At 47.0% G+C, this 25,745-nt stretch overlaps 1 protein-coding gene across 1 annotated transcript in view; it reads right to left on the bottom strand.

Annotated features, from left to right (window-relative positions):
• The window catches only part of Tnfrsf21 (tumor necrosis factor receptor superfamily, member 21), a 45,526-nt gene extending 22,892 nt beyond the window's left edge, over positions 1–22,634 (bottom strand). The window contains exons 1-4 of the mRNA XM_013019078.1: positions 22,527–22,634; positions 14,439–14,505; positions 13,585–14,283; positions 11,747–12,241 (exon numbers count right to left, since the gene is read on the bottom strand). Coding sequence (XP_012874532.1) covers positions 11,747–12,241; positions 13,585–14,283; positions 14,439–14,505; positions 22,527–22,634 — 1,369 coding nt within the window. The remainder of the gene's footprint in view (positions 1–11,746; positions 12,242–13,584; positions 14,284–14,438; positions 14,506–22,526) is intronic.
• Between the last annotated feature and the right edge of the window lie 3,111 nt (positions 22,635–25,745).

Here is a 25,745-nt window from a genome sequence, read left to right as displayed (position 1 = left end):
GCCCCCCTACGAAGCACGGAGTTAACTCCCCTAGCCGGCCCTGCTCAGCAGCGTTCTTCACCGCCCTCTGGGAGGAAGTAGGAAGGCAAAAGCACACAGAGGGGTTTCAGAGAGATTTGCTAAGCTGGAAGATGAGAAAAAAAGAAGGTATTTTTACAATTATTCTGCTGTGTCTTGCTATTTCTTTTTAAATTCCACGTATGTTCCATGTACATCCATAACACACAGGCGCTTACTGGCACTCTGTGTCCACAGACTTACACCTATGGATCCAAACAACTGCAGATCAAGATGTATGGGATGCTATCGGCAATGGGGAGATGAATTTGCCATGTAAGAGCAGTGTGTGTGGCTTACACGGAGTGCTCTGCTCTTTCACATGAGGGATGGGAGCACCCTGGGTGCCGGTACCCAGGAGGGCACCTTGGGACCAGTCCCCTCAAACTCTGAGGGTGTACTCGACACATGGTTGTCATGAACAGGCGTGCTTCATGAACATGAACTTGTAAGCGTTTTGTCTTGGTGACAGGAAATCTCATCTGGAGAGGTCAGGACCCAGTACACAGTCACCCAGCCAAGTAGCGAACGCCCCTCTTGTCACTAATTCTGGGAAGCACTGTCACTGGAATTATGCCGTCAAGCTGCGTTATGATGCCCTCACTCCAGGCTGGCCAGGCTGAGTCATGTATTGCTGAGACAGATTTCTCAGAGGCTAGTGAATTCCTTTCTTTCTTAAAAAGGATGGAGCTTGAAACAAGATGAGCGTGAGGAGGCCAGCCTGCTTCTTCTTGTTTTTTTTTTTGGGGGTCCGGTCATGGGGCCTGAACTCTGGGCCTGGGCGCTGTCCCTCAGCTCTTCAGCTCAAGGCTAGTGCTCTACCACTTGAGCCACAGCACCACTTCCGGCTTTTTTCTTTTTTCTTATGTGGTGCTGAGGAATTGAACCCAGGGCCTCATGCATGCAAAGCAAGAGCTCTACCACTGAGCCACCTTCACAGCCTCAGCCTGCTTCTTCTTGTGATGGTGATGACAATGCGTACTCGTGGCTTTGAGCACTCAGTGGCATCTCTGGTGACCGCTCGGCCATGCTGTATATGGCCCCAGGCAGCCCTCACCAGTCCCAACGAGACAGACTCTGTTCTCACTGTAGGATTTGCAAAACCAGGCCCAGTAGGGCTGGGTGTGGTTCACCAATCCTTGTGGCCACTGAGAGCAAATCCCACCGGATTGTGAAGGAGCATACACATTTTGAAAAAATACGTTGTTAAAAACATTTTTTTAAACTGTCCCAAGAAACAGTGGAAATTCCCACTGATTATTCATTGATATCTAGCTGGGAAAAAAATTAAGTCAATGAAATAAAGACCACCAAGTCTCTGCTTGCCTCTGTTCCATCAAAGTTCATGTCTGGAGACAGTCGGCTAATCCAAACTGCTTAACTGAATAAAATGCCTCATCTCCTTTCTCTCAAAATAACAACACTCTTCCTGCACTGAAGGGCTGAGTGTTTGAAGGCGTCAGGCCCAAGGAAGCAGAAGCTGTAGCTGCCAGGAGCTGTCTGTGCTGAGCGGTCCTGGCTCAAAGGAAAGAAAAGCATGAGAAGTCTAAGGATTAAGTCATGGGATGATCATAAAATCGGCAATCACAAGCTTTGGTCTCCAGCTCCAGCTCCATGGCTCGTTTAGCAGAGTGACCCTGCCAACCTCTAAGATTTCAGGGCCCACACAATAGAAATGGAAATACCATTTCTTCCCTGGTGGGCTGAATATGATTACGGGATTAAAGCATTAAAAATGCTCAGTATACTTCCTCTGACTTGTCTGTCTTGTCTTCATGGACAGGAAAGACATGTACATAGAGTGGGAGGAGTTCTGTGCAGACAGGTGCCAGGCCAGCCCCCGGCGGCCTGGGCTTCCCAGCTCCCTAGAACATAGAGGTCGCCATGGAGAAGCAACTAGGAGAAGGGAAATATGCTGCCACCGCGCCTGCCACACACAGGAGACACAAAGGTCCTCTGTGGGCCCTTCCCCAAAGCTCACACCTTATCCACAGCAAGAGAGCCAAAGAATAGAGGCATGAGGTAACCCACGGTCATGAGGGAAGAAAGGACACTTCCCAGTGCTTTCTAAAACCTCCAATCAGATAGCATCTGGGTGACAACTCTAACTTGAGCACTACTTGGAAATGTTCAGTTTGCCAAAAAAAAAAAAAAACAGACAAAAACACACACAAAAACAATTCAACTTCTGTAAGGCTTTACAGAAGCTGAATTGAACTACATAATGACAGGAGGTGCTAAAGCTGAAATACATGTCGTCAAGCAGAATCCATACAAAAGCCTTCTTCCTTTGTTTCTACAAAGACAATCACTAAGCAGCCAAGCTGCACACACTGGGAAGAACCAGTGCATCAAAGATGTGACGTGGCTTCCAGCACTAACATGGCAGCCAATCATCGCTCGAAAGAATTCAGCACTCCCTTTGCTTCTTGCATGCACAATACATGAGATGTCAGTCCTCATTATTCTTCTAGAAAGAGAAGATTCCCATAGATGCAATTAAGGCCTAGCGTCCTCCTGGGAAAGAGGACTCTCCGTGATGGTTTTGTAACAAACACCCAGCAGTCTCCTGAGAGGCCCGCGTGGAAGACAGCTGCTCACCTTCCACCCCCTTCATCCTCCCAGAGACAAGCGTCCACCCAGACTGCACATATGGAGGGTGCAGTGTCAAGTTCAGACTTGGGATGGAAGCCTGGTCAGAGTGCTGCTGGCAGGATACTCTACCCTGAACAACGGTCATGAAGGCAGAGGTAGTCTTCCTCACTACCTTCTTCCCAAGCCCTGCATCTGTCTTAATCACCACTGTTGCCACCATCCACGTGAGTCTCATGAACGTCAGGAGTACAACAAAAACCTTTTGGTGAATGAATGAATGAATGGCAGCCTTTCTGTCACTGCCACCCTCTTAGCCGAGTCTCCCTTCCACTGTCATCTCAGCTGGTACTCTAACTTAGGCCCTACGCCTGTCACACAGCCTGGCCACATGGCCCGAGCACATCCCCAGGCTCCGTGATGATGTAAAGTCAAGTCCTGATGTTCAGCCATGAGTAGAACCTGGGCTTCCTGAAACCCAGCTCCCACGCCAGAGCCTCTCCCTCTGCCACGCTTCCCACTTAGAAAGGCCCCTGAGCCTCTCCCGTCACAGTGGAACCCATCTGCAGAGGTCAGCTGTCTAAGCCACATCTGTCCTGAAGTGTCCTGTAAAGAAACCAGCACCGTAAGGTGATTACAGATGGCCAGCTCAGCAGAACAACTCCCAGTCCACGCCGTACCCAGGACCTGCCGCCTCAGCACTGGGAACCTGGGATGCTCCCGGGTCAGGACAGAGTGCTGCAGGAACAGTTTAGTGCTTTTGTTGAATTCCCCCTGAAATGGTTTGAATTAACTACTACTTCATTAAATAACAACTACAAGCTAAAAACGCTAACTCAACAGTAACTATTACGCACTGATGAATCTCAGGATCTACAAAAAAAAAAAAAAAAAAATTACCATCTCCAAAATAAGCATGGTAAGGCAGGGCTGAAGGCACTGCTCAAGTGTAGAGCACCAGATTAGCAAGAGTAAGGCTCTAGAGAAATCTGGGAAAGAGGGCCGGTCACATCACACTTCTCAGCAGAGATTCTACATTCAATCTCCAGGAGTTGAAAGAGAGAAACAGCACTAGGCAAACTCGGCACCTGAATGGTATTACTGTGACTACTGTATCAAGAATAAACTGAAGAGAACACAGATGGTAACGAAGCCACAGCGATAATCCAAGAAACACTCAAGAGTGATCCAAATATGAGGTGAGAAAGACACGAATCAGGGACAACTGAGATTGTGGCCTGTGTACCTGCAAAGCTGAGGAACACTTTCCACCATGGATACGAGGTGCGGAGGGATGGGGAATCTGGTATTATATATCCCAAGTGTGAGGAACCTGTCAGCTATTTGTCTAGCAGGCAGAAGGGTATTTCCATCTGGAGTTAGGTACAAGGTCCAGGCTGGGGTTTATGCACCCAGGAATTACTCATAGATAAAAGGGTTATTTAGAGTCGTGGATCACCTAGGGAGGGAAAGTGTGTAGGCAGGAAAGAGGTATAAACATGACTGCCCTTACACCACTGCTTAGAGGTCAGAGGTGAGGAACCAGCCAAGGAGACATGGATGGAACAGCTGGCGACAGCACAGGAGAACTGGGGATGTGTGGTGTCCGAAAAATAACCAGTTAGAAAGTGGATCAAGGAGCACAGAGCTGAAGACTGCTGTAGGCCAGGAAGATGATCCTGGGAACTGAACTGTGGGGTTAGAACTGTGTCCTCTGACAATGTGGAAAAGAGATGAGTGTGTGAATAAAACATTACCAGAGTCCAACCATCACGCCAACGCCACCACCGCTAGGGTCTCACTAGACTAGGTAGACTGGCCTCAACTTGCAATCCTTGCAATCTTCCTGCCTCAGCCTCCTGCGATTACAGGTAATCACCACCAGGCTCGGCTATAGTTCACTAATTCTAACACATCCGAATGCCTACTTCAACCACTGCCTTTTCCTAGTTGAACGTCTGTTTCAACCACTGCCTTTTCATAGCTTGGTGGCAGTGTCTTGTCTACGAACAAACATACTGCATTCTACACATCCACTGCAGCGTTAACCAATGACTATAGAGAGCCATCAACACGACTGCAGAACGTCTTCCTCCTCTGCAAAACCTGCTTACGTAACACCTGACCAGGTTGATTCAAGGACGCACATTTTTCCAGAATTCTTTTTTTCTTTATTTGTGTTTGAGCTCTACGTGGGGGAAATACTGATGTTTTTCACTAGTTCAAAAAAGCTTTCAATTCAAAGGCTGGTAATTCAACTATGGAATAAAATATTCATTCTGAAAGTAAACACCTTTCTCCTAAGTCTCCTGCAAGTCAAGGAGGAGGGGAAGGGGGTGCAGAAGCCTCTGCTTTGCCAGGGCTTTAAAGGGCCATGGTGTCTTCGACCACTGTGTAGTAGAATGCTATGCATTACTGTAGAGCTGTGGAGCAAGTGACAGGCAGTGCTCTGCCACTAAGCTACATTGCCATCCCTAAGACAATGCCCTTGACCGCAGCTGTGCGAGACCACGCCCCTGCAACGGTTCCGTGCGTTTCATACCCCTCAAGCACCCTAAGACGTTAAGAGAAGCACTCAAGTGCTTGTCTAAGCACATCTGAGCCCCGGGTTCTAGCCTTGGTGCTGGGAGGAAAAAACAACCTGCTGGAAATGGCATTATGGGAAGCAAAGACATGGAGTTAGGGGCCTGGAGTGGGGACCCTATAACATGCCAGTGGGCTCCTGGGGCCCAGAGGCTGGAATGACAGGACAGAGCTGCCTCTGAAAGGGAAGAATCCACTCTCTTCGGCCCGACTTCCTGGTGTTTACAATTCAAGTCCCCTTCCCCTAGGAAATCTGGGCTCTCAGACAGGATGACTGTCTGGAATTTGTAGTCAAGGCGTCTCTGGCAGAGCGAGCAGCTGCTGCTGAGAGGTGAGGAAGGGCAGACGTGTGCTCCGCTCTGCGCTTGCGCGCGGCGGGACTCCATCACCGCTGACTGGCGAGGAGCAGTCCCCAGTGCTCACAGCAGCCCTGCCCACCCGCCAGCCACTGACAGGCTGTTTGTCCATTCCAAGCAAGTCACAAGAAGTCAAGGATGCAGAGTGACCTCTGCAGAGGTGAACTTGTGGTTGGTGACAATTTCTAGGTGTCCTGCTTCCTTCCAAACAAGCTGGGTTTTGCCAAGGGAAATACATGGTTTTAATTGACTGTGTTTTGACTGGGGGTGTAGGTCAGTGGAAGAGTGCTTGCCTGGCTATGAGTGGGGCCCTGGGTTTGATCCCCAGCACCACCACAAAAATTGGGAAATGCTAGCGCTCAGTAACAGTTGTGATCATGAGGCAAGGCCCACAGTATCCTAATAGTTGAGTTTAAAACCTGACATTGTCCCGCGGCTGTGTGACTTCAGTATGTTACTCTGTCCCTCAGTTTCCCTATTTGTAATATATAGACACCACAGGGTTACAAAAATTAATATTTATAAAACACTCAGGAAAGCACACAGCACTTGATAAGCAGGAGACATTATCCCTGCTACAGCTGACAATGAGGGACTAGAGCTAACTCACTGGTAGACTTGTTTGCCTGGCAAACTAATATATATTAGGCTCCAGGTTTGACCCCCAGCACTACAAGAAAACAAAATGGAATTGAGAGCTGAGCATGGTGATTCACTACTACAATCCCAGCAGTCAGGAGGGCCATGAGTTCATGGAAGAAGACAAGGAAGAGAAGATGAGAGAGAAAGAAAGAGGCGGGAAGGGGGAGAGGGAGAGAAAGAGATACAAGGAGAGGGACAGGGACAGGGAGAAAAAAAGCAAGCAAGCAAGAGAAAGAGAGAAAGAGAAGGGAAGGAGGGACGGAGAGAGGAAAGAGAAGAAAGAGAAGAGAAGAAAGAAAACTAGCCAAAACCTCAAGTCACCTCTTGATCTACCCTAGTAGGTGGTGGCAAATGTCCCATAACTTTACTTAAACAAAAAGGACCTGGAGAAGTACTTCCTTAGTATCCAATTCCTAACCCTTGGTTCGCTCTTCATTTCTGAATACTGTGCATTGTGGTTCTAATAATTCAGAGGAAATATTTCCTTAAGTCATTTCCTTAAGTCATTCCCAATTCAAGAGTTTATTGATATTGCTCCAATATATCCATGGCATGAGCTCCACAGGCGTAGTACCTGTCACCCAACCACAGCCACCCCTGGGAAATATTTATACAAGAAACACGAATGCAATCCCATGCCCACTAGGGTGCTGGTATTGCAAATCAGCGCCCCTAGAGGGCTGGACCTCCTGCTCATGCACTTCCCTCCCAGAAAGACAATGTCCAAGCTTGTGGGTTGCAGGCTGAGGCCCTGCTGGGAAGAAGGTGTTCTCTGGTGCCAGGCATGGTTCTTGTCCACAGGATCTAGCCGTTGCCATGACAACCACAAAAAAAATGCTTTGGGGATGATTGATCACTCCTTGTCGTTATTATATCTCTCTCTCTTTGTTCTGCCTTCTGCTGTATCAACATCTCACAGTTGAGAGTTGTTATTATCTGTGTGTTAGATTGTTTTTCCTTAAGAAATAGCAAAAGGTCAGGCTTGAACCTCAGTTCATTGTTGTTCTGAGTAAAGAAATAAAATATATGCAAACATTTCCATGCTCATCACACAGTCTAAAATGCTCTGGAGTCTGGGAGACATTGGTAACCGGGTTCACGTCCAAGGAACTCCAAGGTAAGGAAGACAGGGTGGGGGACACTGCACTTCACTGAATGACATATATTTGCACACCAAGTTCAAGGCACTGTTCTAGGAGCAGCCCTGACGAGGGCTTATGCATGCCAAGTGGCTGTTTTGGCTTTTCTTTCTTTCTCAGTTCCCTTTTTCACATACGAAACACTATGTATTCAGTTCACTGAAGAAAGTCAAATTATGAATATACAGATGTACAGATAGCTCTATAAAGTTATAAAAACATACGGCAAGGCCCGGGACGGTGACTCAGTGGTAGAGCGCTTGCCTTGGCCCTGGGTTCAATTCCTCAGCACCACATAGCAGAAAAAGTCAGAAATGGCGCTGGGGTTCAAGTGGTAGAGCGTGAGACTTGAGCTGAAGAGCTGAGGGATAGCACCCAGGCCCAGAGTTCAGGCCCCACGACCAACAAAAAAATCAAACCAAATTAAACAAAAACGTACGACAGACAGAGGTGTTTGCTGGTGAGAGCTGGGAACCAACGGCCTTGCGTCAGAGAAGCGAGGGTCTGCGGGGCGCTGGGAGCAGGGCAGGACCTCAGCACGTGACTTCATGTCCAAGTGAAGTCTTACAGAACCTCTAACAGAAAGCCACCCAGGGCCAAGACAGTTAACCCGTGCCCACAGCCTCATGAGCAATTTGGTGTGAAATGAGCAAGAAGCAGGAAGAGAGCACCTTATCCAGGATAATCCATGGCCCAATCACGGTGCAGTCAGATCAACGGAGCATTGCTTCCAGACAACTCTGAACACCTGGGAAGGGTTTCTCCCGCACAAAACCTCTCCTTGTAACACCATTTTTACCTGGTTGTACCTTCGAGACTAGCAGCTTGGCGAGAAAAGACCATCCTTAGAAAGAGACCTTGAACATACACAACCCAATGCAAAAACCTGGGTGAACGGGAGAACTGCAGATAGCTGCTGAACGAGACTGCTGTGATGCAGTATGGAAGGCATAGTGCTGACATCTTGCTTCCACAGAAGGGTACGACTGACTGTCTTGTGTGTGACTTAGCACATCCATTCTTAAGGACACAGACACAGTTTAACATGGTAACAGTGGCCATAAGAACGTTTAAGGTCACAAAGCATTATTGAACTGCTTTTCTGCTAGACCAGTTTTCCCTTCTACAATTTGTGTTCTCAAGAGTTTTGAAAATCATCCTGCAAAGAAGTGTTTATAAATTCAGCTGGCCAATCTATAAAAACAAATAATGAAAAGAACAGAGTTACTTCATTAGGAAAAGGGATGATCAGAGAATGGTTCTAAATTCATATAATCTAGTAGAATAGCCTCATCGTTTTGTACTAATCAGGTAAATAAGGAATAGAATAAGCTTTTAAACTGGTTACCCACAGGGCAATTTAATGCAATACAGAATTCTAAACTGGATCTCCTACTCAAAAGGAAAAAAAAAAAGATGATTTTTAATTAAGGGCCTTACTGGAACAACACACAACACTAAAATACAGATGGCAAAGCATTAAACCCATGTTAAATTGGCTAAAGTTGTTCTCAGAGACTATTCTTGTTAGAAAATACATATTCAGTTATTAAGGCATAAAGGATTATGAAATGATTTGGAGAAATTATTTTGTGCATGTATGTTCATGTACATGTACACAATATACACTATAGATCACCATATTAAATACATGAACTGCTCTGTAACACATAACTTATTGTATGAAATACATTACGTGGCTTTAGAAACTGAGCAAATGATAAAGAGTAGAGGGTAAACAGGTCAACCTGGGAACAGGTCTAGGACGTTCTTTATAGTATGCTTGCAATTCGTGTGCACGATAGAATTATGTGTAGATGAAAAGCTTTGTGGTGGCTGTGTTCGAGAGGAGCGAAGGGTCTAAAGCTATCTCCAAGCCAGGTTTCCCAGGTTTCCCACCAGCATTGTCTTATCTAGGCCTGGACAGCCTCCACATGCAGTAGGCTATTTGCCTCAGCCTGGCTTTTCTCGCAGTTTCTGACAACTCACACCAGTCAGAAAAGGAAGAAAAACAAATTGTGCCATTTCTTTTTTTTTTTTTTTTTTAATGTCGGTCATGGGGCCTTGACTCTGGGCCTGGGTGCTGTCCCTCAGCATTTCAGCTCAAGACTAGCGCTCTACTACTTGAGCCACAGCACCACTTCCAGCTTTTTCTGTTTATGTGGTACTGAGGAATCGAACCCAGGGCCTCATGCATGCAAGGCAAGTACTCTACCACTGAGCCAGGTGCCATTTCTTTTGTTACAAAAGAAGTATTGTAGGTGGCATGAAAGTCCAGAAAACTCATAAGGAAGGAAAACACCCATACCCGTCACACATCACTGAAAAATAATTGCCATTTTGTCATGTTTCCTTTCAACTGTTATTGTAAAATTTTAAAATAACTTGGGTGGTATTATAGAAACTGTAGCCTTTTTCTTTGACATAATAAAAGACAATAACCTCGTAAAATCTTCAATGCCGACATAAATATCCCATCATACAGATAGGTCTTAAGTCACCTAGCAATTTCTCGAAATATTGACCATTATTTCCAGTGTTACACACAATGCTGAATTAAAAATTTCAGGCCTTTGTGCTTCTACATTTTTAACAGTATTTCTGTCTGCATTAAATGGAATTGCAAGGCCAAATGGTATTAGCATTTTTTTTTTCAGTCTTGGGGCTTGAACTCTGGGCCTGCACTCTCTCTGAGCTCTTCAGCTCAAGGCTAGCACTCTACCACTTGAGTCACAGTGCCACTTCTGGTTTTCTGGTGGTTAATTCGAGATAAGAGTCTCAGGACTTTCCCGCCCGGGCTGGCTTTGAACCACTGCGATCCTCAGATCTCAGCTTCCTGAACAGCTAGGATTACAGGCGAGAGCCAGCAGTGCCCAGCTGGTATTAGCTTTCTTAAATCACCATCAAAAGGCCAAATATTTTAGAAAAGAATACACCTTTAGACTTAAAGGGAAAGGAAATACTTGAATGGGATTACCGAAAGAGGACTGGAATTCCATTTAGGATTTAAAGAAAAGGAAAGTTACTAACATGGCTGTAAACTACAGTCTTCGGTCAAACTTAGCTCTGAGACAAGTAAGTTCTGTGAGCTAACTTTTGTCTTTAAAAGAGGAAAAGAACAAAATATTCCAGCCTGTATTAAAGACATACTGGCTATTAAATAAAAGATGAAGGGCCTCTGCCTCTGATGACAAATACACACTCTACTGTCACCCAGGGGAAATTCAGATTACCCTCAGGGTAGAAAATGAGATTCCAAATATTGAAGTAGAACATTTTTTTTAAAGTATGTATGTGGAAAGTGATAGGAACTGAAAACCAAGGTTCCAATTAAAATTTTGCAAAAAAGCCTGTGTTTACAAGTTGGGCTTTGCCCTTGCTCTATTTTCTTAGAAAAAGGAAGGGCCCCAACGGTCAAGGAGATACGGTGTCTAGTCCCATCTGTCCTGAACAAACAACTAGACTCTTGTTTGGGTCAAACCTATTTGAATTCAATTTCCTCACTTGTTAAGTAACACAGTCCAACCAAGTCCCTAAGGGTAACTCTCGAGGCTCTCATTGTACAACATTCTCCAGTTTTATAGGTGGCAGGAAAGGTGAGAGAAGTTCCACCTGAATGTCTCAGGTTTAATGGAATGAGGAAAACCTTTTCTCTAACCTGACAGATCCAGCCTGTGAACAGCTCCCCCCATGCCCTGCCCCAGACCGGCCTGGGAGAGCCCCCCTTGAGCACTGAGCCAAAAGATGCCAAATCAGGAGACAACAAGGACAACTGCACCCCGTGTTCACTGCTGCACCGTTCACCACAGCCGAGTTACAAAAACAGCCCAGATGGACAATGCGATCTTGTTTTAATGTGATGTGTGTGTGGACTTGAAACAATCGTGTTAAGTATTTCAGGCTCACAAACACAAAGGACACATTTTCTCTGGTGTGGAAGTTAGATCTAAAGTATGAATGTATACGTAAACAAGATATACAGGGTCATATGCGCATACACACAAACATATTAGCTGAAGTATGACATATGCAAGAGAGGATTCCAACCACGTAGCATCCCTGAACAACTATCCTGCAGATGGGCAAAATGAGTACCAAGCTGGGACAGGTGCTGTCTGTCACTGGAGTCAGGGAGTTGTGAGGTCAAGGGGCGGGGAACAGAGGAGTGGAAAGAGGAAGGAGGGTGGGAAAAGTGCAGATAATGGTCAATGTGCACATGTGAACATGGAACTAGGGAGACTGGGGTGTGGGGAGGGGAGACAGATGCAGAAGAGTGCTGAGCGGGCTGGCATCAGCAGCTGGGACGCTGGGTGGAGACCTCTCTGTACAACCACTCAGGGACGGGAAGCTCCAGGAGCAAGAAGGGACAGGACTCACCGTGGCCATTGCAGTAATAGATCCACTTCTCCCGGTTCTGGGTTGGAGTCACAGATTTCTTCAGCCCGGCCTTTTCCACAATGGCACTGGGGTCCTGCCGGGGCCCCTTTTTCAGAGTCCTGGAGCTTTTCCGGACACTGCACACCACGATCACCACAAGCACCAGCAGCAGGAAAAGCACGATCATCCAGGGCAGGTGCTCGTTGATGTCAAAGTGCCTGTGGAGGTTCTGCCTGGGGTGGCCCCTCGCGGGGCCCTTGATGGGAGTGCTGGACTTCTCACCCCCGGTGGCCTCCATGGACGGCAACAGCTTCAGAATGTGTCTGTGGTGGGGGCCTTGCTGACGAGTGACCACCTGGAGGGCAGGGAGGCTCTGGTTCCCGCCTTCCTCCCTGCTGGCTGAGCTCCTGTTGTCAGGGACTGTCCCTTCCTGGATGCCACTTGGTACCTTTGGTCTAATGGAGGCAGAAGAGTTGGAGTCTGTTGAGTTCATGCCTAGAAAAAAAGAGTAAGGAGGAAGGGAGAGCCTTTCCATATTGGGGTCTATATATTCCTTACCCTTCCGGGTCATCGCCAGACTGAGCTGGATAAGGAAGAGATGCTGGCTGAAGAGTAACTGTAAGTCGTATTGCACATTTTCTACTTTTTACACAAAGTAATATCTGAATAGCTCAACTCACTTTTGTATAGCCAAAACAAGTTCACCCCCAAAAGATCCGAGCTTCCTGGCATATTCTGCTATACAGAGGTATAGTTTAGCACTCCAATTAATTGCTTTGAGTATCCAGAGAATGAGCGCAAGTTTAATTCCTGTTTATTCTCTTCTTTCTCCCCTTTAGATCATTTCATGATGCCATAGTAAATGTGAGCATGTGGCTATGCTAAAGGACTCAAGTGGTCAGTGAATAAAAGAAGACAGACATTCCTTAGTAGCCATTATCAACAGATTAAGTACAAATGGGGCTGGCTTTCCCCATGCGGTCTTCACTAAGGGGTGTGAGAGACCTCAGATACAGGGGTCTACATCAGCCCGTGAGAAAGTCTAGAGTGGGCCACAGGAGCTCTTTGGACCTGTCACTTCATTTCAAAATGGTAGCCAAGAGAAGGCTCCCCCTATAGGTGGAAAGCCAAGTCACCTGACAGGAGAGAGCACGAGGTAACACAACTCAAGGTGGTTACCGTCTCATGAAAATTATATTCACACAGAAGAATTCAAAAAGGCTCAATTTTATATTCTGCTGGAGGATCAAGTGGAATCTCAGGAAAACTCAGATACTTAAAAAAGAATGCAGTCAAGATCATTAGAAAAACATGAAGAATTCATCTCCTGATCTGGGTACTACGGAACATATTTGCTGTTTCCTGAAATTTCTAATTTTCCCTCCCATTCTTGGCCCTAGCTTGCATTTTCTTCTCTTTCTTCTGAATGTAATGGCATTCCTGCTCCTTCTCACTACGTCCTGCTAGGATTGTGTCTAGGTGGAAAACCTTTTCATCTGGAAGGAACCTTAGACATTTAAATTGCTTACAATTTAAACAAGACCTGAAGATGTCAAGTCACGGATATAAGTCAAACACTGTCCCTCTCTCGGTTCTTATTTTCTAGCTTGATTGTAACCTAGGTTTTAAATGTTTCACCTCTCCTAATTAAAAAAGAAAAACACTTTTCGGAGTTTAAATCTTGCTAGTTAAGTCCAAAGAGCCAGATTTAATTAGCAGCAGAAAAGAGCCGCCTTCTCTAACGTCTGACTTTGGGAAACACAAAGTGAGAGAGCATCCCTGGTGCCTCCGTGGACGCGAGGCCTGCTACACGCAAGTCATTCACGAAGCTGCATTACCTTTGGGAGCGTACGTAGAGGAAATGACTTCATGGGAAGCCCCATGCCCCGAGCGTGAAAAGATGGCTGTGTCAGGAGAGGGGGGTGCTGGGCTGGAGAAGGACGGGCGTGGGCCACAGACGTTGTCTGCCTCCTTGGTCCCCGGCTTGACCACCACCAGGTTCTGACTCAGGCAGTCTGTGTGTGCTTTACATTTCATCACGGTGGAAGGCACATCGGAGAAGGTACCCCGGGCACACTGCTTACACCGCACATCCTCATTCTCTGTCCCTTTCTTCCGCACGCCCCAACCCACAGGACACACGGTGTGGGGGGCGCAGGTGCCATTCGATTGGAACATGCCGGGTGGGCAAGTGCATTCTCGGTCAGTCAAGGCAGCACAAGGTAATTTCTCAACCATCAGCCGTGGGCACGGCTGGCTACAGTCATGGCATTTCTCGATGCCATTCTCATGCCTGGTAAAAGTCCCCGGAGGACAACTGGTGCACACACGCAGGCTCGTGTTGGTACAATGCTCGGAGACATAGGTTCCTGCTGGACACTTGTCACAGGTTAGCACCTGGCCCGTGGTACGGTCAACATGGCGGTATGTGCCTATGAGATTTGGGGCTTTCTGCTCTGGTTGAGCTGTAATGGTGCTAAGGGATCCAAGCTGAAAGAAAGAGAACAGGTGGAGGGACAAAAACCACAAATTATTAGCTGATAACACAAAAGGACCAACAATTCCCACCCCTATTAAATCACCCCTATTAAACATCTGGCCAGCACCACATCTGCTCAACACAAATGCTAGCATCCATGAGTAGAGTAGGAGAGAAAGCAAGACTCAATTGTTCCCTTAGCATCTGACCTACCAGATGTGAGCCTTAGTTTTAGTTTTCCCTCTGCAAACTGCTGCTGACAATGACTGTCAAATTGATTCTAAAAGTCAGTGGAGAGCCAGGTGGCATCAGCGGCTTACACCTGTCATCCTAGCTACTCAGAGGCTGAGGTCTAAGGATCAAGATTCAAAGTCACCCTGGGCAGGAAAGCCCATGAGCCTCTTATCTCCAATTAAAACAAGGCAGAAATGGAGCTGTGGCTCAAGTGGTAAAGCACTAGCCTTGAGCAAAAAAAAGAGCTCAGGTGAATGAAAGCACTTTCTAGCCAGTATTCAAACTGCTGACCTGGGCATGGGGACACACAGCTGTAATCACAGAACTCAGACGGTAGGGACAGGAGAGCAATGAGTTCAAGGCTGGCCTGATTATACACTGCAACTTGTCTCAAAACAAAGCAGAGAGGAAAGATGGGCAAGTGCAATCATAATAACTGATGTACCTGTGTGGAAATCAGGCAAACTGAGAGGTGGGCGGGGTTGGGACAGATTGAGGAGAATGATGGAAGGGGTGACATTAAATACACTGTGCTCGCAAACATGTGCTGAACTGAAACCTCTCACACAGCAACTTGAAGCTAATGTAACAAACAAGAATTAAAACACAAAACCACAAATGCAGCTCAGTGGTACTGTGTTTAACTTAGTGTGCAAAGGTTCTGCAAAAAGTAAATTTTAAAAAGGTGCTAGGTGAAAATCAAAATCCTAATAAAGGGAGAATTGTTGTCTTCTGCTGCCCTATGGCAGACGTGTCATTCCTCCATATAAAAACAAAGCACCTGAGAATCAGCATGGCTATTGTTCAACTGCATACCACAGGGCTGCCTACTTGGGGCTTCACCTACAGATGGAACATGACTTTCTTTTTAAAAGTTTCTTCTATGTGAAGATAGTCTTTCATCTTGGTGCTGTCCCTGAGCCTCTGTGGTCAAGATTAGCTTCTACCACTTAAGCCAAAGCTCCACTTCTGGCTTTTGGGTGGTTAAATGGAGGCAAGAGTCTCATGGACTTCCTGTGGGGATTGCCTTCGAACTGTGATCTTCAGATCTCAGACTCCAGGTTCCTGAGTAGCTAGGATTCCAGGCATGCCTGTAACCCGTGCCTAGCTTAGTCTTTTATCTTTTTGTTCATAAGGTGAAGGGTTTTCAAACTGAACTCAGAAGAGCACCAGACTCAGTTCATATGTCTGCCAAGGAGTGTAAGGTAGATGCTTAGCGCCCCACCCACCCATCTCTACCAAAACCCAAGCTGCCCTTCTTTGTCAAATCTAATCAGTTCTCTAGTTCACCTGAAGGAGTGTGTTCCTCAACTAAGCCTTCCAATCCCTGAGCTAGGGTCCCCTATGAGATCCCATCCACTCCACCTCAGCAGCTCACCACCCTGGGCTCCCCAGAGGGACCACTCCCCTGGAGGCGCATGGGCGGGAAGGATGGCATCTAAGAAAGGCTATTTGCCTTAGACCTTTCCCCACTAGCCTGGTCATGATTTTTGGTTTCTAACAAAATTAAAACCCTCATTCCCAAACATGATTCTTGGACTAATGTACTGAGTAGGGGAGATAAAGGGGATTCAAATTTAAATTAGCATGGTCTCTGTAGGATGTGAAACCAACCAATGGGCAAACACTGGAAAAGGCAGATGCAGTCACTGAACAGGACAAGAGAAGGGGCACCCAAAGCCTGGGGATGGGCCCTACTAATCCAGATCCGCTCAGAAGTTCATCAAAGCCTCCAGCACCAGATGCAGAACTGAAATTCCCTGGGAGAACAGTCTTAAACTTCCTATCCCCAGTCTCACCCCCTGAGGTCACTGTGAGGCTCACAGGTCAGGAATAATGTGCTTTGTCTTTAGCTCTAGAGTTTGTTCTGTTTTTAAGCTCTCCATGTGATGCTGATGCCCAACTACATTTTGGACTCCCTGAACTAAGTGTAATATATATATATATACACATGTATAAAATATATGTATATAATATTTAATATACATGTTTGTATGTAACATATATATATTACACTTGATATATTCCCCCCCTTTAGTTCTAAGATTCTGAGTCGTATTTTTAACACAACCCAATCCTATAGTCACTCCCTTGTCTCTTACCCAATCTGGCACATCTAATGGTCTTCATATTTCTTATCAGTATTTTTAAAACAAAAATAAATGTTCCTGGGCTTCTTATAATCAGGAATATAGAAATCCTCTTTGCATAACTACTTAAAGATAGTAAAATAAAATTTGGTAATTAAAAAGAGACATATAGAATAAAAGTATTTAAGCCTGCTCAAGTCCATTCATCTCCAGAGACTGGCTCAGTTAATTTTCCTGATAATCTGAACACATGTTCTTTAAATTAGCTATGTCTGTTGCTTTTGGTTTTGTTTTAACAAGTTTTACTTGTGGGCCAGGCTTTACACGTGATTTGCTTCCATTCAATTTCTTTTTTCTTTTCTTTTTTTTTTTTTTTGGCGACCATGGGGCCAACTCTGGGCCTGGGCGCTGACCCTCAGCTCTTTAGCTCAAGGCAAGCACTCTACCACTTGAGCCATTGCACTTCCGGCTTTTTCTGCTTAGGTGGTGCTGAGACCTCAAACCCAGGGCCTCATGCATGCAAGGCAAGCACTCTACCACTGAGCCACCTTCCCAGCCCCTCCACTCAACTTCTTAGTGTTCCATCATTGAATTCTTTTTGAATTGAAATACACTGACCATTTCCTTCTTAACAGTCAGGTTCTCTGGACTGTCTCTAACAGAGGCCATAAAGATTGCCTCTTGTCCCTGTCCATGTATCTATTTTTCTATCTTCTCTCTCTCCTTTTCTTTCTCATCCCCAATCTTTTCTTTCCTTCTCATTTCAAATACCAAATACAATCACATGGCTCTGTCTTTTGACAAGTACTTTCTTCCACATCAAAAGAAGTCTCGAAGCATAAGAACTCGTAACTTGGAAACTCTATTCGTCTTCTCTTCCCTATTCACTAGAATCTACTATATATGTATTTTCATATGTGGAAATCTAGAGTAGAAAGAATACAGGGAGGAGGAGGGAGACTATTCGATGAGAGAACTTATATTTTTGTCTAAACTCTGTCTTTAAAAAAAATAAAATCAGCCTGACCTCATTTTATTTGCTCACCAAAACAGCAGGTTGTATTAGCTAAGGCTGTCTTCAATTCCATCCTACAAAGTGCTGTGCTTACTTATGTACGGGTTCTACCTTCTTAGCAAACCTTTCTGATTGTTCCTAGACATTCAGATTCCAAACAGATGAGCCACCTCTTCATCCCATTTCCTGTTCCTGGTCATCATAGCGGAAACTAATTACAGACTGTTTTGTAATGTGTGCTGATGACCCACAAATGTATATACTTAGGTTGCTGTAATGACTTCAAGCAGCTCAGGGCCAGGGACAGCCATGTCCCTTGCTTGTTGAACCACCTCAATAATGAAGATTGTGGAAATAATTAGCAAAACATCCTCTGAGCCGGAGGGCAGCAAGGGAAAGCCAACACGGCAATTCCTCTCATAAACAAGTGTATTGGAAGCCAGACATCATTTACGTAGGTGTTGCCTACGGCTGCTTTCACGATGCAGGAAGAACACCAGGCAGTACAGTCTCTCAACGATCTGACTTTTTATATATTATATACTACACACACACACACACACACACACACTACACTTGACCAGGACAAAAGAAATAGCAAATACAAAGTCCAACCGAGACAAAGAGACCCTCAGAGCTTCCCCTAGCACCTGCCATGGGTGCTGAGGTCTCTTCTTTTCTCTCCACCCACTCCAACTCACACACCAATTCTGATCCTCTCCAATGCCCTGGGAGCTTTGGTGCTCAGGGCTAACACTCTACCATGTGAGCCACAGCTCCACTTCGTTTTGTTTTGGTTTTTTGTTGGTTCTCATAGACTTTCCTGCCTGGGCTGGCTTTGAACTGAAACTCTCAGATCTCAGCTTCCTAAGTAGCTGGGATTACAAGTGTGAGCCACCAGCATCCAGTTTTTGTTGTTTTAAAGAAGATTGTAATGCAACCAAATTGTTCCTGCTACAGACAATCAAAACATGCTGCAGATGACCAAAAGGCAAAGGCTACATACCATTACAATTTGAGCAGCACATTAAATGTCTAATATTAAGGCACTGATATTTGGAATTCTTCAGATATGAGAGGAGGAAAAAAAGAAAACAAGAACAAAAATGTTTCAAGGACAAAGCTTCCGCTTCTACAACTCACAGCAGAACAGTTCCAGTTATGTTATATAAACCTGGTCAGCTCTGATTTCCTATCATCCTCTCTGAGTTGAAAAAAAATCTGCTGTTGCCAGGGCAAAAGCAAAGACTTAAAAAAAAAAAAAGCTGGTGAATATGGAGAATGCCAGGGAGAGAATACGCTGACTTGCAGGGGCAGAGGGAGGGGAGCTCAGGAGATGCCGAGGAGGGAGGGGGGAGGGGGGCACGGGGGGGGGGACGGCATCAAGCACCGCGATGCTGCAATGCAGCGACCATGTGCCATCTGCACGCCGTGCCCACTGCAGAACGTCACCTTCCTCCAGCACAACGGCGATTTCTTCCTTTTGTGTGTGTGCCAGGACCAGAGCTTGAACTTGGGGCCTGAGCACTGTCCCTTAGCTTTTTTGCTGAAGGCTGGCACTCTACCACTTGCACCATACCTCCACAACCATGAGATAAGTCTGGTGGACTCTCCTACTCCTGCCTGGGCTGGCTTTGAACCGTGATCCTCAGATTTCAGTTTCCTGAGTAGCTACGATTGATTACAGGTGTGAGCCACGGATGGCTGGCTGCCTGCTCACCACAGCTGTTGCTCAGCCCTCCACCTCTCTAGGGATGCCAAGTGTTGACTTATTTATTCACTACGTTGTAAGTGAACCGGCATCACGTGCAAGACTTCAGGCAGTGATGGGGGGGGGGGCACTCCATACCTCGCTAAGGATTTATAGAACAAATAAACCCAGGCAAGAACAACTTTTCGGGCTGGGAAGGTGGCTCAGTGGTAGAGCGCTTGCCTTGCATGCATGAGGCCCTGGGTTCAATTCCTCAGCACCACATAAGCACTCAAGTGGTAGAGCTAGAGCGCTAGCCTTGAGCTGAAGAGCTGAGGGACAGCGCTCAGGCCCCACGACCGGACCCAAAAAAAAACAAAAAAAAATTTAAAAAAACAAAACAACTTTTCCAGCAAGTGTGGAAACTCTGGCATTAAAGTAAAAAATCTATCTGAATTTGGGGTGTGCCAAGCAAGCCCAGCTCTACCAAGTACCAGTTGGCATGATTCAAAAGATTTTATTTATATATATGTACGTATATATACATACACATATACACGTATATATGTATATACACATACATACATAATATATATAACGATATAGATAGACGCTCAGTCTCTGCCTTAAGTTCCTCAAAAACAGCTCCTAATCTCAAAGGTGATGTGAGTAGCTTTTGCAGGACTGACCATAGATGAATGAGGGCTGAAGACCCTTAGGAGACTGGGCACCAGGAAAAACTAAGGCTTGACTACGGAGTTGTAGCTTTTAGCCACACCCCCAACCTCCAAGGAGGAGAGGAGCTGAGGTTGAGCTAATCACCAGTGGTTAATGATGTAATCGATCCTGGGCCTTCATAATGAAGCCTCCATAAAACTCCAGAAAGGCAAGGTTCAGAGCTTCCAGAGAGCTGAGTGTGTGCGCGGGCCGGAGCATGCACGCATGCACGCCCACAGCAGACACGAGGATCCAACAACCCTCTCGATGCTCTGCTCTCTGCTATTGGACTCCTTTATCAGACTGCTCATCAGCATCCCAATGTAAGAGCTTTTATTAATAAGCTGCTGATGTAAATAATGTAAGTATTTCTTTTTTTTTGGGGGGGGGGTCCGGTCGTGGGGTCTGAACTCTGGGCCTGGGCACTGTCCCTCAGCTCTTCAGCTCAAGGCTAGCACTCTACCACTTGAGCCACAGCGCCACTTCCGGCTTTTTTCTTTTTGCTTATGTGGTGCTGAGGAATCGAACCCAGGGCCTCAGGCATGCAAGGCAAGTGCTCTACCACTGAGCCACCTTCCCAGCCCTGTAAGTATTTCTGAGATTTGGGTGCTCACACTAGCAAGTGTTCTTTGAAGTCAAGGACAGAGGGTTAATAGAAAGGAGTTTTGTAAAACGTCTACTCAAGAGTTGAGACAGAGGACTGCATCAACAACTTCAAAGGAAACTACCACAGAGGATAAACTGATGGTGTTCCTACCAAAAAGAGACCTCTACATATCTAAATTAGAGACATAAATAAATTAACATGATAAACTCCAGGGCTGGCAGGTTTGTGGAGTAAAAATCGCACTCATAGGTGACAAGTGGCCGTCTAAATTGTCTTCCTGAAGACAAGCTGGCACCATGTAGCCCAAGCCATAAAACTGCTCGTTCATTTCCTCTGACCTAGAAATTCCACTCTGGGGATCACACCTGTGGGAAACAACCCAAAAGGTTGTTGGTTTGGACAAGCCAACTTGAACAGCAGCAAGCCACACACTCAACAACAGGAGGACGGCTTCACCCACGAGGACAGCCGGGCCTGGGCGGATGTGAAGGAAGGCCCGCACGCTGCCCTTCCCGCCACAGACCCAGGCAGCCGGCCTCCATCACAGCTTCTCCTCACCACCACCACCGGCCCTGCCTGCCTCAGCAGCGTTCAGCAATTCCCTCCCACTCCCACGGAAGTTACAGCGCAATCTGTTTAAAAAGTTGGGAGCTGGGGATATAGTTCGGTGGTGGAGCACTGGCCTAGCATAATAAAAAGGCTCCGGACTCAATCCCAAGACTTGCAAAGATACAGGAAAGACTGTTTGATAAAAGTTGAATGTGAATGTTCACTGCCCTCAGATCTGGTGGAGACCACACCAAGGGTGGCAGGCGACCTGGCTCTGCCCGTGTCTCCACCACAACCCGCGCTCCATTGCCTGGCTCACCGAGCACCGAGAACACTGGCTGCCTGGACACCCAGCTCTTCACTATGGCTAGGGGACTCCACAGGCCTCTTTCCTACTGCTTTCCTCCTCCTCCTCCTCCTCCTCTAGGTTCCTACCCAACATCTCCCTTCGTGAAACCCCAGAGGAAGAGACCAAGGACTCTTACTCGTACATATCCCTGAAGTCCACTTGTGCCTGACATTTAACAGATGGTCCATAGAGCTCATTACACGAATGAAAAAGTACAAATGCAAGGGAACAAAACCTACACACCTACACACACACACACACACAGCGTCAAACACAAGAAAGTACACACACGAGTTAAATCCTGCCAGCTATCTGCCACCATTTTTCCCTTTGGGTCTCTCTCTCCTTCCCCAACCCTCCGATTTTCCCATTCCCAGTTGAGTAGCACTGCCCATTATCTAGGGTGAAATCAGATCACTGGTCTTGTCCCAAAGGTTCTTGGGGACACCAGAATTCTAACCTCTCTTCTAGGACAAATGATTAAACAAATTCCTCTCTGCCTTTTGTCTTTGTCTGGCCTATCTATTCAAGCTTTCTAGAGGGATGTTCAAATTCTTGTTTAGCTGTGTAGTGCCAGTCAGTGTGACAAGCCCCTCCCACACACACATACACAATCATCATCATCATCATCACCACCACCACACCACCATTCATTATCGGCACCTCTCACATTACCAATTTCAGTTTCTAAGAGACCTGAAATGAAAAGTGAACAAAAGAAATACCAGTAACAGATGGTGCAAGACCGGGCACTTCTATTCAAATAATCAAGCTGGCAGCAAAGAACCCCTAAAATGTTCTCAGATTCTCAGAGTGAGGTGAAACCACATTACCAAGCAGAAAGCGAGTGTCACCGTTACTCACTAAGCAAATATTTTTCCAAAATGACCCACCTTGCAGCGAAGCAAAGCCTCCGCCGCCTATTTATACCACTCCCGCTGGCAGGAGGATCTTTCCGTCTTCACGGTGGCGCCACAGCCCGTCCGAGTCACCCCACAGAAAGTGCCCACCCTTCTCCTTCCTGTCCCTTCCACACTCGGTGCCCCTTACCAGCGGGCCTGCTAAACTTCCAAGCACCGCCACGGGGCGGAACTGTTCGTCCAATGAAAACAGCAGGCTCAACTCTTGAAATTTAGAACGTCTGGTACAGCGAACCATCCCCCTCCCCCTAACTAGGCAGACGGGTGTGTTCGAAGCCACCCCGACCTAGCCTTGAATCTTCTCTCCAGTCCCCGCCGACGCCATGACCACACACGCCCTCAATCTTCATCCCTCTATGTGAACACCGGGCTAGCGCTTCCGCTTCGGGAACTTGTAAGATGTACTGAGAAGGTTTGTCAGCGGCCCTCAACACAAGCCCAGGAGACCCTCTCAACAGGCAAGAGCTAGTACCATCAGACCCGTGATTGCCACTAATAACCACTTCCCAATCCCGCCCCTTGGGCTATCAATGCCCAGGCCCTGTTCACTCCACCGCTGCTCGCACCCGACTCCAGGACGCGTGCAATCACTCCTCGTCTCCCTCGTACACCCACAGGCGTACGTTCCTCTCCCAAAACAGACGAGAACTGCAAGTGGTGCCAGGTAACAGAGCCGCGTGGCTCTGCGTGGCGGAGGAGCGCAGGGAAAACGGCGGAAACATCAGCACCCAGCTCCACCTCAGCTCGCCAAGCACCTCTGGTTTCTTTTTATTTGGGTTTTGGATAGTGTGAGGCACCCGTGTCGAACATTCTAGAGAGAGGCTGACAGGAGAACCTCCCTCAAGAACAGTGACACTGCTGCTGCCTTGAGTCAACAGCATCCACATGCAGATCCGCCCTCACTGCGGGGCTCCGGCCTTCCAGGCTCTGTCAGGCTCTCCGCTTCCTCACATTACATAACCTCTGCTCAGTCCTCCTCAGGCTAGGAAAAAAAAAAAGGAGGTAGTAGGATGGCCAGGTGACAAACACGAGCCAATTTCAGACTCGCTGTTGATTTTTTGGTATTGAACAAATACACACACTGGGGGTGGGGCAGACTGTATTTATGATGCTGTCCTATTCCGCCGTGAAGCCCAGACTCCTCCCAGGGTCCACCACACAGGACCATCTGCGTCCAAAGGTCCACCCTGACTTGCTTCCGAAGCTCTGAAGCGATCAGGCATCATCTGTCACAGAAGACAAGTGCCGGAGTTTGCCAAGAAGTGGCTGGTGGCCTGGCATCACCGCAGTGTGCTGGGCCAGCCTAGAGGAAGAAGGCCAGCAGGGTATTAGCACTTACTGGAAAATAGGCATAGCTGTGTCTACAAGCAGGAGCCTTCACTCCATCCCAGCCCCTGAATAGTCCGATGATGCATCTGTCTGTTTCCCGTCACCAAAAGAAAAATAATCATCATCATCAGCTTTACTTGAGCCAGTTAGAGTTGACATGCTGTGAAGGGCTGGCTAGGAAGCACATGACTCAGGAGGCTGAGAGCTGAGGAATCCTGGTTCAAAGCCAGCTCAGGCAGACAGATCCAAAGCCTCTCACCTCCAGTCAACGAGCAAACCTCCAGGAGTGGAGTTGTGTGGCTCAAGTGACAGATTACCAACTTTGAATGGAAAAAGCTAAGCAATAGCTGGTGGCCGAGTCAAGTCCTAATACAGGCACCAAAAAAAAAAAAAAAAGATCAAGTGCAAAGTTCAAGTGTGATGTCTACCTCCTGGCCTACCACTGAGAAAGCAGACTGCTCAGAGCAGAGCCAGCCCAGAAGCCCACACGGCGGTGTCCTACCAGCCAGCACGACCTACAACACATTGGGAAAACATCACATAACAACCCCCCTCCTGTAGCTAACGTGTATATGGATATATATACACATACATACACACACACACATGCACGCGCGTGCACACACACACATATTAGTGAGATAGTGGATCTGCACTTGAGTCTTATGGTCTTTTTCTCAAGTGAAAGTAGCATACATTGTACTACAAGGAAGTATGTGTGTGCACATGCATGTGTGTGGTATTCAATGTGCATATATACACGGGAGGCTTCTTTATTTGCTCTCAATCAATGCAGTGGCTTCAAACACATGCTCTTGGGTCAGATGGGCAGTTTGATCCCATTCTGCACCTTCAGACAAGGGGTAACGCGAGTTAAAGCAGGACTCCTTCATTCCACCGCGAGTCCCGCCTGCGTTGCCCATCCCTCCCCATTCCTCACTTCCCCTAAGTCACTTGGCCTACTGAGGCAAGCAAATGTGATTCTGAAGGTGGACACTACCAGCTAACATGACTTTTGAGTATTATCAAGAGTTTCAGGTCCACCACATTTTCTATGTCCAGCCGTCATCCCCTGGCCCACACGGCTAAGAAAAGCCCAGTCGGCGCTGAGCTGCACACGTGGCCCTAGGAGCGGCACCTTTGAGGCAAGACCCGAGTTCCCGCTCAGCTCTGGTTCACTGCCAGGGCCTGTGCCTCGCTCAGAACACAGTGGCCGCCGCAGCTTGTTAGTTGAGAAAACAAAATAAATTTTAAGAAGTCACTTCTGCAGTGCAGCCTGCTTTTTCTCTCCACCAAGAAATCTAAAGTAATAAACCAGAAGTGTTTTAGGCTTCCTTCCAACTTTCACACTCTAGGACTGCAGAGTTTACAGAAATCACGTAAAAAGGAGAAGATACTGTATAGATAATACCAGCTTTTCTTAAAAAAATAAAATAAAACGTTTGTAGCTCTATTTGTCCGTGCTGGTCTTAGGGCTTAACTCTGGGCTTTCTCCCTCCAGACAGCACTTCTCCCTCGAGCCCAATCTCCACTTCCTTTCATCCAGAGCGCCTGGCCTGAGTCACGGCAGGAGCCGCACCTGCCTAGCGAGCGCACCAGATCGCACCAGCGTGGCGCAAGAGCCTGGTCAAACGACCCGCCAAGGTCAGGAAGCAGAGCTCACCCCACCTCCGCCCAGCAGAGCTCACCCCACCTCCGCCCGGTAACCCTGTCCGTCATCAGCCTGGACAATATGGCACACAGTGTGTGTCTGCAATTCACCGTCCTTACGACAGGAAGAAGGGATGTCTCTCTTCTCTTCTGGCCACCCACCTGGCCAGTGTTCAGTGCAGGCAGCCACTGCAAGCCCCTGAGAACAGGGCACATCTCCCACTCTAAAGTGTCACATGAGGCAAGCCTTTCTAGAATATTCTTAATGCTGACATAAACCTAAAAGGTCTTATTTTACCTTGCTCCAGACTCGGGGCCTGCAATACATCTCTTGTGCTTGGGTTTGCATATTCCTACATCACACCCTCAG

The sequence above is a fragment of the Dipodomys ordii genome, unplaced genomic scaffold (genome assembly GCF_000151885.1).
Source record: "Dipodomys ordii isolate 6190 unplaced genomic scaffold, Dord_2.0 Scaffold44, whole genome shotgun sequence".
NCBI lineage: Eukaryota > Metazoa > Chordata > Mammalia > Rodentia > Heteromyidae > Dipodomys > Dipodomys ordii.
This window is presented reverse-complemented; position numbering and strand designations above follow the sequence as displayed.